We start from the raw sequence: 23,263 nt of genomic DNA, 5'->3' as shown, positions 1-23,263 counted from the left end.
CTGTCAAGGGGACTGAAAACAGCTGATAGTTGGTCTACTTCCAGTTATCGATAGTTAACAGAAATCAATCAATAATCGATTATGATTATTAAGGGGTGTGCACATTTTATAATTGATTGGAGAGTATCCAGTCATGTATAGTCCGGGTGTGAAACTCTCAAACTCCTGGCTGTGACACACTACCCTTGATACTTGGACGTGGGGTAAGCGGGTGCTATCGATGTTTCTGATACAACCTATATAATTGCTGTGATTTATTTTAGTACTTTGTAATGCAAATCACGATTTATTGTTGTAACCCCATTTTCATCAAGGCGGATTTAAAAGGATGGCCTCACGCGAACAGCTGTTAGCAGCCGGCCAGCTTTGACGGTATTAAGATGACAGATTTTTGTTTGAATTCTCTTTGTTGTTATTTTCTTTCTCGCATATTCTTTGCTCACGCACACGTATATACACACGCACACAAATTTCTTTATGTGTGTTGGCAAAACGTCGATCAGCATGATGACAAGATGGCGGATTGCACCTTATGATTTGTGGTTGTTGAACAAATGAGACCACCTTTAATTGTTTCGCTAAGCATTTTGATGTGGACTATCAGGGAGCAAGTTCGTTCAGGTCCAAAGGACCAATCGACGCGGGATCAGGGTAGCCATTGACTATTTAAAGGCGCCAATTAACTTTTGCGTATTGCTTTTGTAGTATTTGTTTGCCCAGTTGTATTTTTCAACGCGACGCTCAGAAACAAAGCACAACGCGCTCATTCTGTTTTGGCCTTAAGTCTTTCCGCTCAACACCGCTGATTGTACGCGACTGCCGTTGCAGCTATGGAGCATTCTACTATCCGTAACCTGTGGACGCGACCGGTAGCTCGCAGTTAAGCTTCTCGTGACAGCAATGAACACCACACAGATCGGCCCCCAATGTTCCAGCCCGGCACGAGATAGCTTTGAGCGATTTATTGTTTCTTATCTATTATCACATGATATCGATAACTTACCAGTCAAAATTTTCACCGATATTCTATCCAGAACATGCGACTTGCACTGGATAGGACTAAAATAAAACAAATCCAATATAGGGCAAAACAGCCGATTCATTTAAACCTTGATCTACAACTTGAGACATTCTTCAGAGAGCATTGAGAAAGATGTCTAAATAAACAATGATTTGGCATAAACCTTAGAAAGACGAAGCTGGTTCAATTCACCGGAAGAAAAGAGCTAGGTGTTTTTAGGAGCAAGCAGTAGATATTTTAACGCCACCTTTATCACGTATAGGACTATCCTCGCTCGCTCCTACTGGTCGCGATATTCTAATAAAAAAGTGTCCCCATAACGTCAGAGACTAGCAGGAGATCAGAAGCCGAAACTCGGTGCTCGTCATGCAGGGTGCGCTTGGTCTTGACTTGTCGAGTGAGAACCTTCGGCCAAGACGGAGATATGTCAGCAGGAGCGAGAGTGATCCTACACAGAGAGAGAGAGAGAGGAGACTCATTAAACCTAACTGGGAAAAGTTTCTTCGTCACGAGAGCCTGTTACCAAGAGTTGCGAAGAAGTCGAGGTTTTTGGCGCAATCCCCCTCGTTGGACGATTGGGGGCGGATACTCCTTCGCCCAGTACGCAGTCAAAGAGTACTGCCAGGAAGGTTGCATCAGAAGCCAAAACTAAGTGCTCGTTAGGCAGGGTGCGCTTGGTCTCGACATGTCAAATGAGAACCTCCTGCAAAGAAAGCGGAGATCGAGGCCAATAAAGCTATTGATGCCTACCAGCGAGCTTGCTCTTATCTGTAACCAAGAGTTGCAAAGAAGTCGAGGTTTTTGGCGCAATCCCTCTCGTTGGACGATTGGGGGCGGATACTCCTTCGGGGGCGGTACTGCCAGGAAGGTTGCATCAGAAGCCGAAACTAAGTGCTCGTTAGGCAGGATGTCGAATGAGAACCTCCTGCAAAGAAAGCGGAGATCGAGGCCAATAAAGCAAATGATGCCTACCAGCGAGCTTGCTCTTATCTGTCAGCAGGAGCGAGAGTGATCTTACACAGAGGGAGAGGGGACTCATTAAACCTAACTGGGAAAAGTTTCTTCGTCACGAGAGCGTGTATCCCAGCGTTGATAAGAAGTCGAGCTCATTTCCTCTGGTTGGACGATCGGGGGCGAATACTCCTTCGCTCAGTGCGAAGAGTACTGACAGGAAGGTGGCATCTTTCCCATCTCCTCCTTGCCGTCTGTCACGGCCTGGAGGAACACTCTGCCACTCTTCTAGGGATCGTCTACCTTACAGGATGCTGCTTCGATCTCACTGACACCTATGAAGAGGAAAACATTTATTAATTCGATTTCTATTATTTATTATTTATCGATAACACATTTACACGATGTTGAAAGCCGTTGCTTACATATAGTTTGAAAGTCCTTGCTTCCGAACACATGATTGATTAATGTCAAATCGGTTTGTTTACATTCTTTTGGAGCAGTAAACACGCGTGAAATTTAAATTATTAATGAAAACTAAGGAAAATAATAAAACTATGCCAGCAGTAAAGCAGGAACTTAAAATTGAAGATAAACTTCAAAAAATCAGTCAAGGTCTGCTAAAACTAACAGCCGAACCTGATAAATTTCTCATGTAAGTTGTCTTTGGTGGGATTTCTGGCGCACGTGTTGTTCATGTTTTGAGGAATCTTTGTTTTTGTTTTTGCAGTGCCCAGCCAGAAAAAACCCAGGACATACAACAAATGTTACAAAAGTTATATGGCATTGCCATAGAAAGTGACTTTGTTAACAATACAAATCTAGAAATTCTACCCGAATTGGTGGTCCAGGATATGGATGAGGAGCAGATATGGCAACAGCTGGAGCTACGTAATGGTGCAGTTTTTGAGGAAATGATAAAGACAACAGCAAATTTAATGGCTTTAAGGGAGCAAAAACTTGAAGTTCATTTGAAAGAGGAGGAAGACGGAGAAGCAGAAGAGGAGGAGCAGGAAGAAGATAGTAATGACGAGATGGATCAAGATTTGGAGGAAAATGACAATGATATGAATCAAGATATAGACGAATCTGGTGCAGAGAATGAGGAGTTGGAGGAAAGTGAAGATGAAGATTTGTTTGAGGCCCAAAAGAAACCTAAAAAGAAGTCGAAACGTTCATCTGTAGTGGATGACAAATTCTTTAAACTTGATGAAATGGAAGCCTTTTTGGAGGCCGAAGAGGCCAAAGATGCCCGCAAAGCTAAGGGTAAACTCTTGGCCACCGACGATGATGGCATTGATTATTTTGATGAAGATTTGGGAGATGACGAATCGGAGGATGAAGAATCAAATCCCAATTATAAAGACTTTTTCGATGATGATGTGGAAGAAGAGGAGGGCAAGGCCGAAGAGGAATATGCAAGAACTTCAAAAGAGGGGAAAAAAGATAATAAAAAGAAACATCAAAAAGATCATTTTGAGGATGAAGAGGAAGAAGTAGAGGAGGAAGATGATGAGGAATATGCTGAAAATGAGGCAGATGAAAACCATATGGACAGTGATGTTGTTAAACAAGTTGCTGAAAATTCCGATGAACATGATTCTGAAGATTCTGATGAGGACACCAAAGATGAGGAGCCAAAATCCTCTTTTGAAGTAAGACAATCCCGTTTGGAACAGCGTATACGTGATTATGAAGACGAAGTTTTGGGTGAAAAACCTTGGCAGCTAAAGGGTGAAGTTCAAGCAACAAATCGTCCTCAAAATTCATTGCTGGAAGAAGTTTTGGAATTTGAATCCACGGTAAGACCAGCTCCAGTAATCACCGAAGAGACCACCCGTAGTTTGGAGGATATAATTAAACAACGCATTAAAGACAAAGCTTGGGATGATGTGGAACGCACTGTCAAACCCACTCACACGCCTCAAGAATATCGCAAACAATTGGTTTTGGATCAGGAGAAATCCAAAGAATCACTGGCTCACATCTACGAAAAGGAATACCAACGTGAGTTGGACAAACTCAATCCCAATAAGGATGCCAACGAAGCCGAAGAGCCGAAGGAGCATAAGGAAATACGTAGCCTTATGCGAGATTTGTTTATCAAACTTGATGCACTGTCCAATTTCCATTTCACACCCAAACCTGTGGCTCCGGAACCCAAAATTATTACCAACACACCGGCTGTGGCCATGGAAGAAGTTGCACCAGTGGCTGTCAGTGATGCCAAGTTGTTAGCACCTGAGGAAGTATTTCGTGGTCCCAAACATGAATTGGTTGGCAAATCAGAACGCACAAAGACTGATAAGAATCGCGCCATACGTAAAAAGAAATCCAAACAAAGGGCCATACATTCTGCCTTGGAGGCAAAGGATTTACAAAAGCAGAAAATGGGAATACCATTGACAAAGAAGGAGGAGAGTGCCAAACTAATGAAGAAATTAACCAAACAGAGAAATGTAGAAAAGGTAAGATATGGGGACGTTAATCTGTAAGGGGGTGGTGGATGTTTGCGTTATGTTTCCTTAGGCTTGTGTATAAATATCGAAGGGGCCAGGCCAAAAAGGAGTTCCATGGGTCTCATTTTTTCTTTAAGTCGTCAATCAGATTGGATTTTTTTCTCGTAACGCAGGAGTAGCAGGGTTGGCGAGAACGCGTGGTTATTTGCTCCGTGTCTGAGGCACAAGAGCAAACCGCGCGTTAGGCTTATCACCGAGAAGTGAGTTCATTCACGACGTGATTGTGGCACTAGGTCACCTTGACGCGAGAGTAGGCAGTTGGAGCGAAGGATAAGAGTAGAACGCTGGCTTAACCAATTACCAAGGCGTGAATTCACTCACGGCATGAGCAAAGAATTTGGTTATCGGGTTGTAGACGGTTGGCGAACGCGTAATCAATGGTTCAGTGGCTGCTGTGTCAGTGTGACCCTGAACGAAATGCTGGCTACTTGGCTCCCGGGACTTGGTATACTCAAGGCGTAATCAGAACAGTAGGTCACGTCATCGCGAACGCGTGAACAGAACAGAATACTGACTAGGCTAATCACCAAGAAGTGGGCTCATTCATGGTGTGATAATGGGAGTAGGTGGTTAGAATGAACAACTGGTTAATGGCTCAGAGGCTTCTGTGTCCGAGGGACAAGTGCGGAAGGCTGTGTAATATATTCACTGAGACGTGATTTCACTCACGTCGAGATCGAGGTACAAGGTCACCAGGGCGCAGAAGCAGGCTATCGGTGCGAATGCGCGATAAATGGCTCCGTGGCACCCGTGACTGAGGGACAAGAGGAAAACGCTAGTCTAAGTTTATTCACGTTGTGATTGTAGCACTAGTTCTGCGAAAAAGAGAAATCGTTCTGTATGACTCTGCTGGGTCCGTATGTTTCCCTGGTTTGAGAACAGGGCACGTCCGAACCATTTTTCCATAACTGAGGTATTGCTAGGGTGCAGGTAGATCGGGAGTATCCATTCTTTGTAATTGACTCCTATACGCCTATAGTGTTGAGGCGCCGATTATCAAAAAAAAAACGAAAGCGTATTTTCAGCTTATTTATTCAGACAGCTAAAATCTGAAAATTCATTTTATTATTTCAATAATTTGTTACAGGGGTTTTCTTATTACTCTTTCTTTTATACATACACTTGTGCTTTACATTAGGAGCTTATTTTAATCGGTCGCTTTTACATTGACGTCACAGTCTCGATGAATAATTTAATTTTCTTTTCAAGAGATGTTAGACGAAAGAGTGAATGTCTATACGTTTTGCATTCTCTTTCTTCTTCATCATTTTTTTCCGCATATCATGTTGTCAGTGGTGGAGTGTTGTAAAGCGTAGCGTCTGGTTGTCATGATTGACAAGCCAAGCCAGAGTTGTACAATTTTGCACCGCAACACAATCCCCCCCGTAAACTTTGTGCTTCAGCTCATGGTTTACCTTCTCACATCTAGTTTTGCCAGCTTTACCACTGGACGAGTGAGTATCCCATTCTCCGTCCTAACCACTGCGCTGCGTACGACTCCATCTTTGCCCCTGTGCGTGTCGAGCACAATACCCTTCATCCACGTATTGCGCTTAGTATTCTCATCCACAATTATTACAACATCATCTATATTTATTGAACTCTCCCCACTACCATGCCATTTTGTGCGTCTGGTTAAACATGGTAGAACCTCTCTCACCCATCTTTTCCAAAAGTTGTCGGCAATGGCACTGGATATTCTAAACATTTTGCTCAATGCCGAACCGCTGCTGTTTACGTTTGCTCGCTCTCTTATTCCACCGGACGAACCAATTAAAAGGTGGTTTGGAGTTAATGCTTCACTCTCCGAAGAGTCTAGAGGAACATACGTTAGTGGCCGCGAGTTTAGAATGTTTTCTACGTCAGCTAGTGATGATCGTAAGACTTCTTCGCGTAGTGCGGCTTGTGGTAGAATATCCATCAAAATAGATTTTACTGACCTAATCATTCTCTCCCACGAACCTCCCATGTGGGGAGAAGATGGGGGATTGAAGAACCACTCAATCATCGGGTGTTCTCTCTGAAGGTCATTTGTGGATATTTTTTCAATTTCTTCTTCCAATACTCGGCTTGCACCACGAAAATTCGTTCCATTATCTGACATAATGCGGTTTGGTACTCCACGACGGGAAATGAATTGTTTCAGCACAAGTAGAAAAGAGTCAGTGGATAATGACGGGGCAATTTCTATATGTACTGCACGCACCGTCATACAAGTGAACAAAACGCCCCATCGTTTTTCTCTGCGCCTTCCAACAACTACTTCAAAGGGGCCGAAGTAGTCTACGCCTGTAAAGTAGAACGGAGGTGTAAACGGTGAGAGTCTTTCCATTGGCAGTCCGCTCATTATTGGAGGTATAGGCCGAGCAATCTTATTTTTGCAGTATTGGCAATTTTTTGCAATTTTACGAACCGTAGCTCGTAATCCTGGTATCCAAAATCGTTGGCGGACTTCATTAACGACGATTTCATTATGATGGTGATGGTACTTGCGATGATAGAAGTCCAATAATAGCTGTGTAACTCTATGTTTCTGAGGAAGAATAATGGGTCTTTTAGTGTCAGTTGGGATATTCTGAACTAAGTCGATACGGCCTTTAACGCGCAAGATACCAACTTCATCCAAATAGGGTGAGCATTTAAACAATGAGCTACTTGGTAACAGTGATTTGTTTGATTTCAAAGTTGAAATTTCCTCAAGATACGCTTGCTCTTGACAGGATTTAAATATGAACAGCTCGGCCATATATATCTCTTCATATTGGATAAGTTGCTTAAATTCGATTTTGAAAGTACATTTACCCATTACTAAGTGGATAAATTTAAACACCAATTTTTGACTTAAACGAAGTATTTCCCATTTACTTATTCTGTTTGGGTCAGGAACTAATGTCGACAAGGGGAATCCCGCTTGCTTAATTTTTATATGACAGCTTAATTCTGCATCTACGTGAGGAGTGTAGGATAACTCAGAAGTTGGCCAATCCGATTCATTAGAATATAAAAATGGTGGGCCTGTAAACCATCTTGTGTTGGAGCTTAAGTTGGGCCCACAGTTCCCTTTTGTGGCTTCGTCTGCCACATTTTGAACAGATGGAACCCACCTCCACTGATTGATGTGTGAGCGTTCTAAAATTTCTCCGACTCGTACTGCCACAAATGTTATCATACAATGTTCATGGTCTTAGGAGCAAGTGTCTCTATCCGGATTTCTTTGAATATGTTAGGAGCTTTGATATATTTGCATTAATTGAGACTCACGTTGTAGAGAGTGAAACAGAGGGATGGAAAAAATATTTCAATGATTTCAACTTATATTGGCTGAACGCAGAACGAAATCATACATATGGCAGAGCTAGTGGTGGAATTCTATGTGGAGTGAATAGAAGTCTACAAAAAATTGGAATAAATCACGAATACCAGCGAAAGGATAACATAAATATTATAAAAATTAAATCTCCAGAAACAAGTTTTGTATTCGTCCCGGTTTATATAAGAGGAGAAAAGTGGTCAAGCGAATTCGAAGTTGTGAAGGAGGTTTTTAAAAACTTATCAGAAAGTAATATTATCCTGGCAGGAGATATGAATGTCCGCATAGGAAACCTTCAACAGAATCATGAAAATTGTTTGCTAAAAGAATTTACGGCCGGTAAAGAAATAAGGCAGTCAAAGGATTTCGTAGTAAACTCAAAAGGCAAAAAATTTGTGGAATTTTGTGAAGATAACGGATTGCTAGTATTAAATGGCAGAACTATAGGTGATGTGGAAGGACACTATACATTTGTAAGCAATATAGGTAACTCGGTCAACGATATTGTGGCAATGACATACGAAGGACTGAGAATGATAGAAAGATTCGAAGTGGAGGAGAAAATATGGTCAGACCATTTACCATTGAAACTAGAAATTAAATGCCCACACACGACAAGTGATATAATTCCCCTAAATCTGCTACCAAAATTACAGTGGGGAAAACAAAACGAAAGATATGAGCGAAAGTTGAATCGGAATCTTTGTATAGCAAAAAATAATGGTGAAATAAACAGTTTAAAGGATCTAACGGACATCATACACAAATCGGCGATAAAATCCAACATATTTAATAAACCTAAAAAATACAAGTCAAATTGGTTCAACTCGAAATGTGAAAAAGCTCGTATAGATGCATTTAAACACCTTAATATTTACAGAAAAGCCAGCACACAAAGTAACAAAAGAAGTTATTTAGAAGTGGTAAGCATTTACAAAAAAACATGCAAAGAGCGGAAGAAGGAGTATGCAAGAGAATTAGAAAGGCAACTTTTAAATACTGTCGATGCAAAACAGTGGTGGAAAATCGCAAAGCAGATAAGGGGCCAGAGTACGGAGATAGGGGCAAATATTTCGGCTCAAGAATTTAAAACATACTTTGATATGCTCTTAAACCAGCAACAATTTGCAAATGATATTCAGTATGCGCCAATGTATCGAACCGACCATGAACTGGATAAAAATATCGAGGTCTTTGAAATTACCGAAGTGCTGAAGAAGACAAAGGAAAACAAGGCACCAGGTATAGACAGAGTGCCATATGAGTTCTTAAAAAATGCATCCCAGGAATTTCTAGCGGAATTGGCCAATCAGTATAACGAAATGTTTAACACAAGTCGTGTAGATAGTACAATGGAAGAATCGGTAATATTCCCCATCCACAAAAAAGGAGATCTTAATATAACAAGCAATTATAGAGGGATAACCTTTATGAATTCTTCTGCCAAAGTTCTTATGGGAATTTTAAATAATCGTATAAAGCAGTGGACAGAAAGCAATAACATTTTAAATGAATTTCAAGCAGGCTTCCGATCAGGATATTCGACGGTAGACAATATATATAATTTAGCCTCAATTGTTCACCTAAAACTTGATGAGAAAAAGAAAGTCTATGCGTTTTTTGTTGATTTTTCGGCGGCTTTTGATATGATTTCACGAAACCTGATGTTTTTTAAACTTCATAGCATGGGGATTTCAACAAAAGTAGTTAATTTGATTGAAAACATATACAGAAATACTAGGTCGGTGGTATGGACTGGAAAAGACGTATCAGAGCATTTCTATACTTACACTGGAGTACGACAAGGATGTTTATTGTCACCATTGTTATTTACCTTGTATCTAAATGATCTGCACGACGGGCTAGAAGGTGGAGTGCTGATTGATGAATTAAATATTCGTGTGTTATTGTATGCTGATGACATAGTGATTTTAGCGGAAGATAGAGAAGTATTGCAAAAAATGATAAAGAACTTGGAAAATTATTGCATCCAGTGGAATATGGTTGTAAATTTGGCAAAATCAAAGATAATGGTCTTCCGAAATGGAGGTAGACTATCGACAAATGAAAAATGGATATATCACAATCAAGAAATCGAAATCGTGAATGAATATATTTATTTAGGGGTCACATTAACACCAAAAATGACCTTCACAAAACATGTCGAGGCCAGAAATATAAAATCGAAAACGTGCATAAATGCTACCTGGAAGGAACTTATAAATAAGCCACAGATATCACTAATAGCAAAATGGAAAATCTTTCAAAGCGTATGTAGAACGACACAGTCTTATGCGGCACAAGTGTGGGGATTTGGATGGTTCGATGAAGTTGATAAGCTACAGAGATACTTCTTAAAAAGGGTATTGAGGCAACCAGATTCACTGCCAAACTACATTTTATCATTAGAAACAGATGTACAGGACAATCACTTCTACACTCTAAAGCTTCACTTGGATTATGTTGGAACTACGTTATTTAAATATGAAACCCGAAGATTACCACATATACTGTCCTCCAAAATATGGGAGAAAAGAATATTTTGGGCAAAGACCATAGAAACCTTGGCGTATCAAGTAAATATTTCAACATCTAATATAGATATAAATACGCAGGAATGGATAAGAGAAATGGACGATATGTCAAATAAGCTAAAAATACAGAACTATAGACAAAAAAGACGGAGTGCAAATGCCAGCGAAACCAGATTTTACCGTTTTCTGAATCCAGAGGTTGGAATAGAGTATATGGCCAATAGTAGGAATTTGGATCAGATTTCTATTTTAATGAGAACAAGAGCCGATGTACTCCCTTTAAATGGAAACTACCATGGAAATGAAGAAACAAAGCTATGTACTCTCTGCAATACACGTGAAGTCGAGAATATGCAACATTTCATTGCCAAATGTCCAATATTATGTGAAATTAGAGTGAGGTTTTTAGGAAGCACATATTTAGAAGAAAGAGAACTTATAAATATTTTAAATGGGTATATGGAAGATGGATGGGAGAAGCTATACAATTATGTCCGAATGGCATTAAGATATAGAAAGAATATAATTCAAGAACAATTTTGAAAAAAAAAAACCAACTATTTTATAGAATTATAGTTAATTTAACAGAATTTTAAATATCGGTTATTGACAGACAACTTTCTAAGTTATTGTCATAAATACATATTCTATTTTGTTATATTTAATATATACTATGTATTAGAAGTTTTGAATTGTAATGATGATAGAAAACAAAATAAAATACTACTACTACTACTACTACTACTACTACTGCCACAAATTGCTGGAATTTCCTCGCGTCTGATCTAATCCAGTATAAAACATCTTTGGAATCAGACCAAAATGTTTTACGGTGTATCTCGATAGACATCTCGCTTACGACAAAATTAGACAGTCGCAATCCAATGATAGCAGCCATTAATTCCAGTTTTGGCACAGAAATAGGCTTTAATGGCGCCACCTTGGTCTTAGAAGCGATCAGGCTACATTTTACGTTACCTTCGCTTTCGACCCTTAAATAAGTCACCGCAGCATAAGCATCGATGCTTGCATCTACAAACGTGTGAAGCTGAACATTTGAAGAATGGCCGTGACATCTTGGTATGCGAACATTTGATAAACTCGGTAACAAACATGTCCAAGCTCGCCATTTCTCACACTCTTTGTCGCAAAGGGGTTCATCCCAATTCACTCCTGACCTCCAAATTTCCTGCATAATGATCTTTCCTTGAATGACAAACTGACCCAAAAGTCCTAATGGGTCGAAAATAGACATTATCACCCGTAAAACGCTTCTTTTTGTAGGTATGATACTTTCGTCAAACACTTCAGCACCAAATTTTCCAATAAAGGTAAGTTCGTCATGCGATGGGGTCCACCACATACCTAAGACCTTCTCAAACTTTCCATCCAGATCTGCAATAGATTTTTGTAACTGCGTTTTAGGCTTCTGCAACTCGCCCAGAACTCTATTCGAATTAGAAAGCCAGTTACGCATTTCGAATCCCCCTTCTTCGTGAATAAATCGAACAATTTTTGCCATTTCTATCATCTCCTCATCTGAGTCTAGGCTTTGAAGCCAATCGTCCACAAACATGTTATTTAAAATTGCATGCACAGCTTTCGGATATTTAGATGCAAAGCGCTCGGCATTTTTGTTTTTTATAAAGTTGGCCAAAGAAGGGGAGCAGGAGGCACCGAAGGTCATGACTGTCATTGCATACACATCAATTTATCCATTCCATTACGCCATAAAAACTTTTGAGCCTGCTGGTCTTCTTTTGCAATGCGGATTTGGTGAAACATTTCACGAATGTCACCTGAGATAGCAATTGATCTCTCACGAAAACGCAGCAAAACACCCAATAAATTGTTAAGCAGGTCTGGCCCTTTTAAGAGTACTGTATTCAGCGAAGTATTATCAACTGCGGCCGCGGCGTCCCAAACAATGCGTGTCTTGTTCTTGTTCTTATTAGTGACTGTAAAAATGGGGATGTACCATGATTTCCCGCCTGAGGTTATCTCATTTTCCTCCAACTTCCTTATGTACCCCTTTTGTCTATAGTCATGAAGCGATTCCAGAAGAAATAATTTCAAAGGAGGGTTTTTATTCATTTTAGCTTCAAGACAATACAATCTTCGACAAGCCATAGAAAAGGAATTTGGAAGGTTTATGTTGTCATACTTCCATAACAAACTAGTCTCCCATACCTTTTCCTTTTCAATATATTTAGTGTTTGATTGCATGATTTTTACCGCTCGCTCGTCGTTTTTAGATCGAAGAGGGTCTTTGCTTATACTTATGCCCACCGAGTCTAAGGAAAAGTAATGTTGCAATAAGTCATCCAAGCGATCGTCTATTTTATGAGGGCAGACGTGCATTAACCTGTGTATGGGAGTTTTATCGGCAGTAGGTCGTCCATATACACCCCATCCGATTCGACTTCTTGTAGCGATTAACCCATTATTTGTGCCTTCTCGAATTTCCAGAGGAACACAAAGCTTTGCATTATCGATTCCGATAAGAATTCTTGCTTTAGCCGATTGATATGGTGTAATCGGCAAATTTGCCAAATATTCACAGCTCTCTATGTTTTCTTTTGTGAGGGTTTGTATAGGCAAACTAAGATTTGCAATAGTTCTTACATTTCGCATTTCCATTTTGCTCTCTGGTTGCAAGTGTGATGATACACGTAACGAAACTATTCTTGACATCTCATCTATTTGTGTAACGTCACCCGTCCATTGCAAGCACAACTCCTCTGTGGGCCCGCTTAGGCCTAACTGCATGGCGAGCTCGTTTTCGATGAGTGTACACGACGATCCCTCATCAATGAGGGCAAACGTGTTTAATGAATGCGATTTTCCATAAAGTGTAACAGGAATGTAGCGAAATAGCGCCTTACTTTCCCTTTTATGAAACATGACAGAAGTATTTAAATTCAAGTGTGGCTCTTGCGATTCGATTGTTTTATTTTTATTTTCACTAGATTCGTTTTTATGTAGTAAGGGGTTGTGTGGTTTTGTGCAGTCGTCCACTCCGCATTGTCTTTTCCAATAACAACGTCGCAGTGAGTGTTTCTTGAAGCAACGCAAGCAGAGATTGTTTTCTCGTATATAATTCCATCTTTCGTTGATAGTGAGCAACAAGAATTCTGGGCATTCGGCTAGTCTATGGCTTTGTTTACATTTAGAACATACAATTGCTGTGTTAGCTCCCTCTTTTTTGTCATCCGTGACGTCATGTACGTTTATGCGTTCTTTTGTATGCTTTTTAGATTCGTCATTGCATGTTGGCACAAATGACGTCACTTGGGATGCGCAAGCCGCTAAATTGTAAAGCCACCCATCAAATACAGAAATATCAACATGAGACGAAGAGAAACGGTATCTACCCCAATCTAGTTTCAAATCGCACGGCAATTTGTCTACCAGCTCATTTAAGAGCATTGGGTCATTTAAATACTCAGAGAGACCCATTGCCTGCATAGTAGTACGATAATTTTGTACAGCGAGAGCAAAATGAATGAGAGTCTCCAATTTTTCTTTTCGAACAGCTGGATGCTCTTTGAGTTTTTTTTGCAGAGTCAGGTGAATTATCTCCGGCCTACCATATAACATGCGCAAAGTCTCCACTGCAAAATTTACAGTAGCGGGTACCATAAGCTTCCCCCTTACGGCCTCCAAAGCCTGCCCTTTCAAACTTTTCTGCAAACGTATTAAATTTTCTTGTTCTGTAAAGCCGCACCTTTCAGTCGATTGCATGTAATTCGTAATGAAAACTGGCCACTCCTCGGGGTTGCCATTAAACACTGGTAAATCTTTGCTAATGACTTGCCGTGCGGCTATTTGGGAAGTGGACAGTGTTATGTCAGCTGTTGAATGAAAAAGAGATTGTGCAGGTATCGAAGATGGCATGTTGCTGTAGTTCATAGAGGGGGCAGCAGGTAGATAACCGTAATGTCCAGACTGATTATGGAATTGTGCATAAGGGATGGAAGCGGAATTATTGTTGCATGAGAACTGGGTTGAAGCGAGATGATGAAGTACCTGGGACGGAGGACATGCGAAGGATTGAGAAGGTTGAGAAAATGGAAGACTAAAAGTGGGATTATGTAAAGAATTGCTGACGTTGTTCTGCACGGACTGGGTGTTGTTATTCTGACGCGAACCACCAAATAACGAATTTGAACTATTAAATAGACTTCTTTGATGATTAACTCCAGTCCCTGCACCGTTGAATAAATTCTGGTTGCTTTGATACGCACTGGAAGAATTTGTTAATACGTAACCAGTCTGCGGTGCAACAGCCGGTTGTCCTCTACTAGTTTGTTGACTGTTTTGTATTTCAAAAACTGTCGAACTGCAGGCGCTCGGAACAAACGTACCTTGACTTACAGTGGTTGTGAATTTATTTGGAGCAAGTGTTTGGTTCACAGAGCTTTGAATGGAGAGTGCAGACATTCTACTGTCCTGGTCCTGAATTTGTTGTGCGTTCGCCGGTAGTTGAGAGTTAGGGAGAGCAGTTGGCAGACTCTGTGAAGACGATTTCGAGGAAGAGGGGGCAAGCCAACTAACGTGATGTTCCTTGTCAGTAGACTTAACTTTCACAAGCTTAGCCGTAGAGCGAGCTCGCATTATTGGAAGTCGTGCCAAACCAGAGCGTGTGCGAAGGGGTGTAGACGATGTCGTTTTTCTTACCTTAACCTTTCCCTTGGCTGGAGGTGGATCGGCATTTTCATTGGGGGAAACATCTGTCGGCAAGTTTTGTCCGTTTTCAGTTTTATCCTCCGCGCCAGAGGTAGTTGAAGTGGATGGGTCTTGCGCGGTTGATGCTGCAACCGGCGATGAATGCTTATCCAAATGGTTCTCAGCAGCAGTGGGATCCAATGTTTCTTTAGAGTTTGACATAATGAGTATGTTTGAGGTTATGTAGCAGAATGAATCAGCGTGTTTGCAGTCCACTTAAACCTTCAAAGTTGAAGTTGTAGATAAACTCCAAGTATTTTAGTTATGTTGAGGCGCCGATTATCAAAAAAAAAACGAAAGCGTATTTTCAGCTTATTTATTCAGACAGCTAAAATCTGAAAATTCATTTTATTATTTCAATAATTTGTTACAGGGGTTTTCTTATTACTCTTTCTTTTATACATACACTTGTGCTTTACATTAGGAGCTTATTTTAATCGGTCGCTTTTACATTGACGTCACAGTCTCGATGAATAATTTAATTTTCTTTTCAAGAGATGTTAGACGAAAGAGTGAATGTCTATACGTTTTGCATTCTCTTTCTTCTTCATCATTTTTTTCCGCATATCATGTTGTCAGTGGTGGAGTGTTGTAAAGCGTAGCGTCTGGTTGTCATGATTGACAAGCCAAGCCAGAGTTGTACAATTTTGCACCGCAACATATAGGTTAGGCATTACCTTTGATATTCCATCAGAGCATATAGCCTTTGATTGCCTGGCCCTCCTTTGAATTCGGCTAAATCTTCGGCTACGATATGCTACAACTATTTTTTCGTCTTTTGTTCATCGGCTTACTTGCTAATCTCCTAGTTAAGTTCAGTTATCCTCATGTTCCCGGGATTGGTTACTCCATATGACATCATATGACGTTAATGACCACAACGTTCACGCGGCGAATGGCATTTTTACCCATAGGAGTTTGATGAGGTTCGCTACCGCCACATGCAAATATGTGGCTACCCAACAACAGCGTTAATCCGCCATTGGTATTCTGTTACCTGGAGGAGGTGAAGGAGTAACATCCTTCACAAAATGGCTTTCAGGCTAATGCCACCGCTGCCTCCTTCCCGCTAAGCTCCTGGCGGGGCTTAGATAACACTCTGTGCCTCCTAGCTTTTATGTTGGTAACGATATTCAGATTAATGCCTGACCTGGCTCTACACCGACCAAGTGCAACACCGAGAGGACAGCGTGAGATACATACGAGAGTAGACTAACTAGAGATTGAAACAAAGGTGAATCAATGATAATCGGGCCAGGTAGACGCGACGACCTTCACCCAATGTACGGATGTGGAGAGACAGAAAGCAGGATGACGTCAACGATTACGTGCACGTACCGCTCCTCAAATTGCGATGTGCTGGGTTTCCACCGCCCAGAAGCCTCAAGGTTGATCTGGTTCTTGTGTTGTCGTTGTCGTAGACACATTTGCATGCGGAATTGGTGATCCTCGTCAAGCTCTTATAGGCGAGCAAGCTCGTTTCGGTCAGTCTATAAGACACTGATACAACAACAACACGTACTGTGCAGGAAGAAGATGGACCTTGGCGCAGCGGCGTAGAGCAAAATGCGGAGGTCTGGACTCAGACACAACGAATATGATATGGATAATCACCAGATAAGGGGTCTGCCTCGAAGTAATGTCAAAGCGGTTGCGAGGTAGAATTAATCACCAGGGGTAACACAAGGTGGTCCGCCATAAGGCGAGATACGTAGTCGTCATATGCGTAAAGCATATTCCCACCCAGCCAGCAAAAAAAAAAAAACAAAGAAAACAAGTAAAATCGCGCAAAGTTTGGCTGGGGTAAATCTTATATCTATGGTAAGATAAGAATCGCTATGTTATTGGAGCTATACCAAGTTATGAACCGCTCAAGTCCCTTGCTGGCAGCACTTGGGGTGCAGACAAAGAATCCTTGTTGACCACGTACAAAGCAATTGGCCGGTCTGTGGTAAGTTATGCAGCGCCAGTGTGGTCTCGTCAACTTTGTGACACGCAGTGGAATAATATTCAGATCTGTCAGAATGCCGCCCCCCGAACTGCGACGGGCTGTCTCCTTAGTTCTCATGTGGACCACCTCCATCAGGAGACATGCTATCTAAGCAATACCTTTTGGGCTGTTATCGCAGAAACCATCCAAATTATCATCTTGTGGATAGATACCCACCGCCCAGAAGCCTTAAGGTAGATCTACACGATCTAGAGCGTGAGGTTCAGCGCTACAAGAGAGAGCCTCCAGATCAAGCGGGTCTAAACAACATTCATGCAGACACGGTTGCAGATGCGTTAATTGGCTACCGGATGAATGTAGTCCTTGGAGAACGACCGCCCCCATTGCACCCGAAGAAATCGACCTCCCCCGGCAAACCAGAGTGGTTCTGGCTCAATTACGTTCCGGCAGATGCAGCCGCTTCAATTCCCACAGAGCTAGGATTGATGCCGACGTGCAAGATGTATGTCCCGATTGTAACCAGGGACCGCACGATACACGTCACCTGTTTAACTGCCCGGCCAGACCCACTCGACTCAGACCCAGATCCCTGTGGACGCACCCCATCTTAGTCGCAGAGTTCCTGGGTCTTGACACTTGACACTTGGGCCGTTTTTGGCCTGGCTGTTAGAAAATGTTTTAAAACAATGTATCATGTTTTAAACCAATTGGAAGTTAAAACAAACCAATGCATCCAAAATGTCAGCCAAATCGGATAAGATTTGCGCCCCCTAGCGGCTCAAGAAGCTAAGTCCGTGATTGGTTTATATGGGAGCGATATCATGTTTTGAACCAATTTAGACCATACTTGGCACACTTGTTTGAAGTTAAAACAAAGCACTTCATTCGAAATTTCAGCCAAATCAGATAATAAATGCGCCCTCTAGCGGCTCAAGAAGTCAAGATCCGAGATTGGTTTATATGGGAGCTATATCAGGTAATAAACCGAATTAGACCATGCTTGGAACAGTTGAAAGTCACGGTAAACCACTTCATGCTAAATTTCAACTAAATCGGGTAATAATTGCGCCCTCTAGCGGCTCAAGAAATCAAGAGTCGAGCTACATCAGGTTATAAACCCATTTAGACCACACTGGGTATAGTTGTTGGAAGTTAAAACAAAACTCTTCGCGCAAAATTTAAGTCAAATCGGATAAGATTTGCGCCGTCCAGCCGCTCAAGAAGTCAAGGTCCGAAATCAGTTTATATCAGAGCTATATCGGGTATTGAACCGATTTAGACCATACTTGGTACAATTGTTAAAAGTCACGGCAAACCACTTCGTGCTAATTATCAGCCAAATCGGCCAATATTTGCGCCCTCTAGCGGCTCAAGAAATCAAGATCCGAGATCGGTTTATATGCGAGCTATATCAGGTAATGAACCAATTTGGACTTTACTTGCCACAGTTGTTGCAAGTAAAAGCAAAACATTTCATACGAAGTTTCATTCAAATCGATTATAAATAGCGCCCTCTAGAGGCCCAAGAATTCAAGATCCAGAATCGGTTTATATGGCAGCTATATCAAAACATGGACCGATATGGCCCATTTACAATCCCAAACGTCCTACACTAATAGGAAGTAATCGTGCAGAATTTCAAGCGCTTAGCTTTATTCCTTCGAAAGTTAACGTGCTTTCGATAGACGGACGGACAGGGCTAAATCGTTTTAGAATGTCAAGACGATCAAGAATATATGTACTTTGTTGGGCCTCAGATCAATATTTCGATGTGTGACAAATGGAATGTCGAAATTAGTGCAGCCCCCATTCTATGGGGGAGGGTAAAAAAATACCGCTAATTTCACTGCTTCAGTCGGGAAGTAGATCTCATGATAGGTTTTTGACCCGCCGGGATGAAGCGGTTGGTTGCTGCTATGATGATTGTGCGTACAAATCTTTGCTCTGCGAATATCAGAAAGGACAGTTGGTAGTTAGTCCCTTCAGTCAGCCTTTTATTGGTTGACAATTGTAAAGCAATTCGGCCGATGATTACAATATGGACTGAGTGATGATCGTTCACTATGTTGTAGAGTTTATCCCAGCGCCTACTGACATTATGTCAGGCGAACTTGACCAGGTTTCCAAGTTCGTTCCGGTCCAAAGGACCGATCGCCGCGGGAACAGTTTGGCCATTGGTTAATTAAAGGCACCAATAACTCGCCTTGTCATATCGAGCATCATAGGCACTCAGTATTTGTACAAGACCCGTTGCCGCCTGACATCGCACTGAGACTCTCCGCTCGATACCGCTGATTGCCCGCGACTGCCGTTGCAGCTACTCCGTATGGAGCATTCCACTATCCGCAACCTGTGGACGCGCCCGGTAAATGGCAGCTAAGCTTCTTGATGTGTTCAATGTTCCAGCCCTTTGTGTTCCACGAATTTGTCTGTTTGTTCTGCCAGTGCCTTACCTCTCTGGTCATCGCTTCGGTTGAAGTACCAGTGCCCGAGGTGAGCGCTCAAATCTAAATTACTATGCGGTTGTCACCTATGATCATTGGTGCAATATCATGGCCAAAAACTGGGGGGCAGAAGGAGACTGGTGGAATGTGTCTATTAAAGAGCTCAATCTCGATTTCGGCGTCGCTGTTCGGTGGATTATAAACGCCAAGCTCCCACCATCGCTCTTTACTTAGTCCTAACGAAGGATGCTGTAGCTATGAAATCTGAAACTGCAGTTTAATTTCGTTTATTAGATTGCAGTAACCGTGATGCCGTGTCTATATATGAAAGCCGTTATCTCTTTTGTTTTTTTCTGGAGGCCGTCATAATTGAATTTCAATGACTTAATGCCATCTTGGGTGGGAACGTTGACTTGGGGTCGACTTCTAAGCAATACGTTTTGGGCTGTTATCGCAATCCAAATCATCAGCTTGTGGATAGGTATCCACTGCTCAAAAGCCTTAAAGGTAGATCTAAATGATCTAGAGCATTCGGTTCAGCGCTACAAGAGAGGATCTCTAGATCAAGCGGGTCTAGACCACATTCATGCAGATACGGTAGCAGATGCTGTAATAAGCTACCGGGTGAATGAAGTCCTTGGAGAACGACCGCCTCCAGTGGCACCTGAAGAAATTGACCTCCCCCGGCAAACCAGAGTAGTTCTGGCTCAATTACGTTCCGGCAGATGCAGCCGCCTCAATTCCTACAGAGCCAGAATTCCAAAAGAATTCCAAAAAATGCAGACTTGCAAGATGTATGTCCCTATTGTGACCAGGGACTACACGCCACCTGTTTAACTGTCAAACCATGGCCCACTCGACTCAGACCAAGATCCCTCCAGACGCACACCATCTTAGTTGCAGAGTTCCTGGATCTGCACACTCAAAAGAATCAAGCAGACGAAAGATAGAACACAACAAACTGCTACAACGACAGCAACGAACAGTGAGTGGGTCATGGGTTCGATTCCCACCAGAGGCCTAGCCTGTCGCTATAATAGACTATACCAATCTAAGTGGGTCTGTTTAGAAAATAATCTATTGTAACCAAACCATAACCCCTGGTAAATGTTTGTGTGTTTGACCGGCTTAGTGTTGTTTGGCCGCGGTCGTTATTGCTGTCATTGTCGGCTGGGTGGACTGCCGTTGATAAAATTGGTGAATGAGACGCAGTTTGAGTTGACCGCGTGGGCGAATATATGACAACGCTGTAAAGCCAGCATCCTTAGATAAAGTTAAGGAGAGGTTTGCCGTGACAAAATTGCTCAAAACATACCAATCAAAGGTTTTGAGCAATTTTAGCAAATTAATTTTTATGCCTACCACCATAAGATGGGGGTATATTAATCTAGTCATTCCGTTTGTAACATAACACATGGAAATATTGATCTAAGACCCATAAAGTATACATATCCTGAGTCGATCTAGCCGTGTCCGCCCGTCCGTCCATCTGTCGAAATCGAGATAGCGGTCGAACGCGTAAAACTAATCGCTTGAAATTTTGCACAGATACTTAATATTGATGTAGGTCATTGGGCATTGGAAATGGTCCATATCGGTTTAGATTTGGATATAGCTCCCAAATAAACCGATCTCCCGATTTGACTTCTTGAGCCCATGGAATTTTTGACCGATTTTTTTTGCCCATAGCGTTCTGTTATTATTTCTAACAAATATGTCGAGTACCGTCCAAATTGGTCAAGAACCTGATATAGCTCTCATATAAACCGATCTCCCGATTTGACTTCTGGAGACCCTGGAAGCCGCAATGTCCGATTTGGCTGAAACTTTGCACATGGTGTTCTGTTATGACTTGCGAACACTGTGCCAAATACCATCAAAATCGATCAAGAACCTGATATAGCTCCCATATAAACCGATCTCCCGATTTGACTTCTTGAGACCCTGGAAGTTTAAACTTTCATCCGATTTGCCTAAAATTTTGCCATAGTGCTCTGTTATGAATTCCAACAACTGTGCCAAATACTGTCTAAATCGGTCCGTACCCTAATATAGCTCCCATATAAACCGATCTCCCGATTTGATGTCTTGAACACCTGGAAGCCGCCATTTTTATCCGATTTGACTGAAATTTTGCACAATGTTCTCCTTCCCTCTCCTCCTCTCCGCTCCTCTCCTCTTCGCTACTCTCCTCCGTTTCGCTACTCTCCTCCGCTTCGCTACTCTCCTCCGCTTCGCTACTCTCCTCCGCTTCGCTACTCTCCTCCGCTTCGCTACTCTCCTCCGCTTCGCTACTCTCCTCCGCTTCGCTACTCTCCTCCGCTTCGCTACTCTCCTCCGCTTCGCTACTCTCCTCCGCTTCGCTACTCTCCTCCGCTTCGCTACTCTTCTCCGCTTCGCTACTCTCCTCCGCTTCGCTACTCTCCTCCGCTTCGCTACTCTCCTCCGCTTCGCTACTCTCCTCCGCTTCGCTACTCTCCTCCGCTTCGCTACTCTCCTCCGCTTCGCTACTCTCCTCCGCTTCGCTACTCTCCTCCGCTTCGCTACTCTCCTCCGCTTCGCTACTCTCCTCCGCTTCGCTACTCTCCTCCGCTCCTCTCCTCCGCTCCTCTCCTCCGCTCCTCTCCTCCGCTCCTCTCCTCCGCTCCTCTCCTCCGCTCCTCTCCTCCGCTCCTCTCCTCCGCTCCTCTCCTCCGCTCCTCTCCTCCGCTCCTCTCCTCCGCTCCTCTCCTCCGCTCCGAATCGCTAACCAGATGTAGCTCCCATATTTCAGCAAAATCCATGGTGATGGGTCCCCAAGATTCAGCCCAGCCGAACTTAGCACGCTTTTGCTTGTTTTTGGTTTTACTATTATTGCTTGTCGCCGCATTATTATGCCAAAGAAGATAAATTTTTAATCTTTCCCAAAATTCCTTTAATAATTTCATTATTCCATTACAGGTTACTGCCAGCAACGATCAAGGAGCTCTCAAATCGTCCAAGGCTTTCTTCAACAAATTGCAAGATCAAACAACAAGCAACAACAGCAGCAGCACAACGAAAATCAACAAAAGGAAACAACAAGAAGCCAAATCATTGTCAGCAAAAAAACTAAAACTTTAGAATTAAACAAAATAATGTACAGAATACTGACTTGTTTTTAAATTAGGAAAAAACCTTATAATGAAAATACAATATATATTTTTTATTTAGTAAACAAAAGCAAGGTCAATCTTCTTTATAAAGCAAAAAAAAAAAATCCACGCTTATAAGTTAACATACGCATATAAACGATAATGAGAAAGGTCATTATCTACATTACGTGCTTATGAATAGGAAAGGAAAAGTGTGAGAGAGCGAGAGACAGATGTACAATAGTGCCGGACAGGAAATAATGTTGCTTGACGTCAATGATATGACCACAAATTATTTAAGTTTACTAAGTATGTTAAAGGCCATATACGTGTATCTGGATCTGTGTGTATACACACACATGTCTATGTTAATTTGTGTGTGTGTGTGTTTTTTGTTATCTTTGTTTATCATCCACGTAAACAAGCGGCACCCTACATAGTCACGTGCCACCACATATCTGAACATATGTACATACGATACCATTGTATCCTTTCATAGTTTTAATTTTTTTGTCTTTTCAGTAAGCAGTTGTAGATTTTCTTTACATTCATGATTTTTTGGAACCCACCATAACGAGAGGGTATATTAGTTTTGTCCTTTGGTTGGCAACATACCCAAATATGGATTTGGATTCCTATATTTTAGATTATTTGTCAGCCCAATTCTGAAAACTCCCAGGGAATTAATTTCT

The 23,263-nt window shown here is 41.9% G+C and overlaps 1 protein-coding gene across 1 annotated transcript; it reads left to right on the top strand.

The window, feature by feature from the left end:
- The first annotated feature begins 2,447 nt into the window (after positions 1-2,447).
- Positions 2,448-22,632, top strand: LOC106088567 (U3 small nucleolar ribonucleoprotein protein MPP10). Its single transcript, XM_013254143.2, has 3 exons — positions 2,448-2,627; positions 2,703-4,440; positions 22,399-22,632. Exons 1-3 carry the CDS (start codon positions 2,503-2,505, stop codon positions 22,558-22,560), a joined length of 2,025 nt encoding a protein of 674 aa, XP_013109597.2. The 5' UTR covers positions 2,448-2,502; the 3' UTR covers positions 22,561-22,632.
- The last annotated feature ends 631 nt before the right edge of the window (positions 22,633-23,263 follow it).

This window comes from Stomoxys calcitrans, unplaced genomic scaffold (genome assembly GCF_963082655.1).
Source record: "Stomoxys calcitrans unplaced genomic scaffold, idStoCalc2.1 SCAFFOLD_94, whole genome shotgun sequence".
NCBI classification, from domain to species: domain Eukaryota; kingdom Metazoa; phylum Arthropoda; class Insecta; order Diptera; family Muscidae; genus Stomoxys; species Stomoxys calcitrans.
This window is presented reverse-complemented; position numbering and strand designations above follow the sequence as displayed.